Source organism: Colobus angolensis, unplaced genomic scaffold (genome assembly GCF_000951035.1).
Source record: "Colobus angolensis palliatus isolate OR3802 unplaced genomic scaffold, Cang.pa_1.0 Scaffold44, whole genome shotgun sequence".
Classification (NCBI taxonomy): Eukaryota; Metazoa; Chordata; class Mammalia; order Primates; family Cercopithecidae; genus Colobus; species Colobus angolensis.
Window position 1 is genome coordinate 766,728 of NW_012117821.1, and position 3,328 is coordinate 770,055.

At 57.7% G+C, this 3,328-nt stretch overlaps 1 protein-coding gene across 2 annotated transcripts in view; it reads left to right on the top strand.

Annotated features, from left to right (window-relative positions):
* PNPLA7 (patatin-like phospholipase domain containing 7) overlaps positions 1-3,328 on the top strand; it is an 88,235-nt gene that overhangs the window by 28,149 nt on the left and 56,758 nt on the right. For both annotated transcript variants that reach the window (XM_011957225.1, XM_011957226.1), the window contains 2 exons: positions 184-264; positions 2,143-2,269. In XM_011957225.1, the coding sequence (XP_011812615.1) occupies positions 184-264; positions 2,143-2,269 (208 nt within the window). The remainder of the gene's footprint in view (positions 1-183; positions 265-2,142; positions 2,270-3,328) is intronic.

The following is a 3,328-nucleotide window of genomic DNA, read 5'->3' on the forward strand; positions in this document are numbered from 1 at the left end:
GGGATCACTGCTGGGTTTGGGGCACGGTTCTCAGTGCTCTGTGTAGTGATGCGGGGCCGTCCCGCGCCCCGGGCTGGGGGTCACTGCTGGGTTTGGGGCACAGTTCTCAGTGCTCTGTGTGGTGCTGCGGAGCCGCCCTGCGCCCGGCCCGGGGGTCACCACGCAGCTGGCGTCTTGTTGCAGATCATCATGCTGCGGCTGCAGAGAGTGACCTTCCTGGCTCTGCACAACTACCTCGGCCTGACCACAGAGCTCTTCAACCCTGTAAGTGGAAACCAGCTCACAAGCCCCATGTTTCTCCGGGCAGCTGGCGTCGGGACAGTTGTTAGCTGGCGCAGCAGGCGCCCAGTGCCTGGTGGGGCAGTGCCAGCTACAGCTGTGGTCATCCTGGTTGCTGGTCGTTAGGACTTCGGGAGGTAATGCTTGGGCTGTGTGTATTTTCCTACCTTAAAGCACTTGCCAGTTGATTTGGAGGCTTGATTCTCCTGGGGCCTTGTGTTCCAAAATCTCTGATCCGTTGAGACTTGGGAAAGGTGGAATTCCTTCTCCGAGGCTGGAGTTGTCCCTCTGGAGGCCCGCACGGCTGTGAGCGGCTGCCTGGTGCCTCTGCAGCTCCGGTTCAGGAGTCTGTGATGAGTCTTCCTTTGGTCACCTGTGTTCTGTAGGACATTGGCAGCACACACATGCTCCTCCCCTTTCTGGCCCTGCAGGCTGCATACCGAGCCAACGGCCCTGTCCAGGAGAGGCTGCCCCTCCCCATGCCCATCCCATGGGGTCCCTACAGGCATGTCCAGTGGAGGCTGCCCCTCCCCATGCCCATCCCGTGGGGTCCCTACAGCCATGTCCAGGAGAGGCTGCCCCTCCCCATTCCCATCCCGTGGGGTCCCTACGGCCCTGTCCAGGAGAGGCTGCCCCTCCCCATGCCCGTCCTCCCATGGGGTCCCTACAGCCATGTCCAGTGGAGGCTGTGCCTCTCCGTACCCATTCCGTGGGGTCCCTACGGCCGTGTCCAGTAAAGGCTGCCCCTCCCCATTCCCATCCCGTGGGGTCCCTACAGCCATGTCCAGTGGAGGCTGCCCCTCCCCATTCCCATCCCATGGGGTCCCTACGGCCAGCACTCCCTGTATATTGCCCTTGACTGCTCCTCCTGTCTGAACCTTGCGCGGCGGAGCTGACCCTGAGCTGTAACCTGTTTGGAGGGCACAGCGTATTGTCAAGGGCACGAGGCTGTGAACCCCGGCTCTCCCTCCTCCTGTCGGTGTGACCCTGGGAGGCACTTGGCTGAGATATGGGACAGTCCCCACCTAGCTGAGGTCTCGTGGGAACTGAGTGAGACCAGAGTTTCATGCCCTGCTCCATCCCCACTGCCCGAAACAGTACCCTAATGTGCGGAGGACTGTCTTCAGTCATGGGCAGGTAGAGCTTGGTTAGTAAATGGCCCAGCGCGCATTAGTTTTTAATCTGCGCATTTCAGTTGGAAATTCTAATTCTGATGACATTTTAGGGCTTGTCATCTTCAGTTGTTGACATCAAGGGAATATCTTTTTGTTTTCTTTTTCTTTTTTTTTTTTTTTGAGACGGAGTCTTGCTCTGTCGCCCAGGCTGGAGTGCAGTGGCCGGATCTCAGCTCACTGCAAGCTCCGCCTCCCGGGTTTACGCCATTCTCCTGCCTCAGCCTCCCGAGTAGCTGGGACTACAGACGTCTGCCACCTCGCCCGGCTAGTTTTTTGTATTTTTTAGTAGAGACGGGGTTTCACCGTGTTAGCCAGGATGGTCTCGATCTCCTGACCTCGTGATCCACCCTCCTCGGCCTCCCAAAGTGCTGGGATTACAGGCTTGAGCCATCTTTTTGTTTTCTACATTATTTTTTGTTTTAATGAAGAGTATTAAGGTTCTGACAATTTGGGGCATTATGTTGACTTGATGAAGTGTTTGAGGCAGGGCCTAGGGTAAAAGCAGGCTGAGCTTGGTTGCCTTAAACAGACCAGTCCTTTTTGTGAATAACTGGATTGCCCATCGCCTGAAATGCAGCATAAACTTTGCCTTGAGAGGCCCACACCTGTCACTCCTTTGAGGGCCGACACCTGTCAGCGGGTGTGGGGTGTTCCTGGGGTGGCTCTGAACAGCCTTCTTGTGTCCCAGGAGAGCCAGGCCATCCCTCTCGTGTCTGTAGCCAGCGTGGCTGCCGGGAAGGCCAAGAAACAGGTGTTCTGTGGTGAAGAAGAGCGGCTTAAAAAGCCACCGCGGCTCCAGGAGTCCTGTGACTCAGGTACTGTCCCGCACCAAGGAGGGCAACGTCCAGCCCCAGAGTCCAGGGGATCCTGCTCCCACTGCCTCAGGTCACCCCAGGACATCTTGCACGTGCCCGAGGCCACCTCACACATCACCAGTCACCCCACATGCCCCAGGTCACCCCACAAGTCCCACAGGTCACCCCACATGCCCCCCGGGTCTCCTCACATGTCCTCCAGGTCTCCTCACGTGTCCCCATCTCCCATCTTCTCACACTTGTCCCCGTCTCCTCACATGGTCCCCAGGTCTCGTCTCCTCATACGGTCCCTGTCTCCTCACATATCCCCGTCTCCTCACATGTCCCCGTCTCCTCACATGTCCCCGTCTCCTCACACTGTCCCCATCTCCTCACATGTCCCCTTCTCCTCACATGTCCTCCTCACATGTCCCCGTCTCCTCACACTGTCCCCGTCTCCTCACATGTCCCCGTCTCCTCACACTGTCCCCATCTCCTCACATGTCCCCTTCTCCTCACATGTCCCCGTCTCCTCACATGTCCCCGTCTCCTCACACTGTCCCCGTCTCCTCACATGTCCCCGTCTCCTCACATGTCCCCATCTCCTCACATGAGGCCCGGATGTCCTCAGACGGGCCCAGGACCCCTCGCCATCCATTCTTCAGTTGTTCTCAGAATTCTCCCTGCGTGCCTGGTCCGATCCCGGTGTCTGGGGGGAGTGGGCTTCCCGCGTTGGTCTCTCACGTGCTGTTCTGAGCACTAACTGTAGAGCCTGCATATGGGGAGAAAGCGGTCAGGTGCAGCGGGTACCGCATGAGTCACCCCTGGATGATCTGTTAACAGCCACCCTACAGACGGGGTGCGCGCTTGGTTTTTTATAGCTTATCATGTTCCCAAAAGAGTTGAAGTGACTAACAAAAGTATGTGAAATTAAATGAAGCAACGCTCGTGAGAGTGGGGAGGGAATGGAGTGAGGAGAGTGGAGTGAGTGGGGAATGGAGTGGACAGAGTGGAGTGAGTGGGGGATGGAGTGGACACAGTGGAGTGAGGGAGTGGATGGAGTGGAGTGAGTGGGAAGGA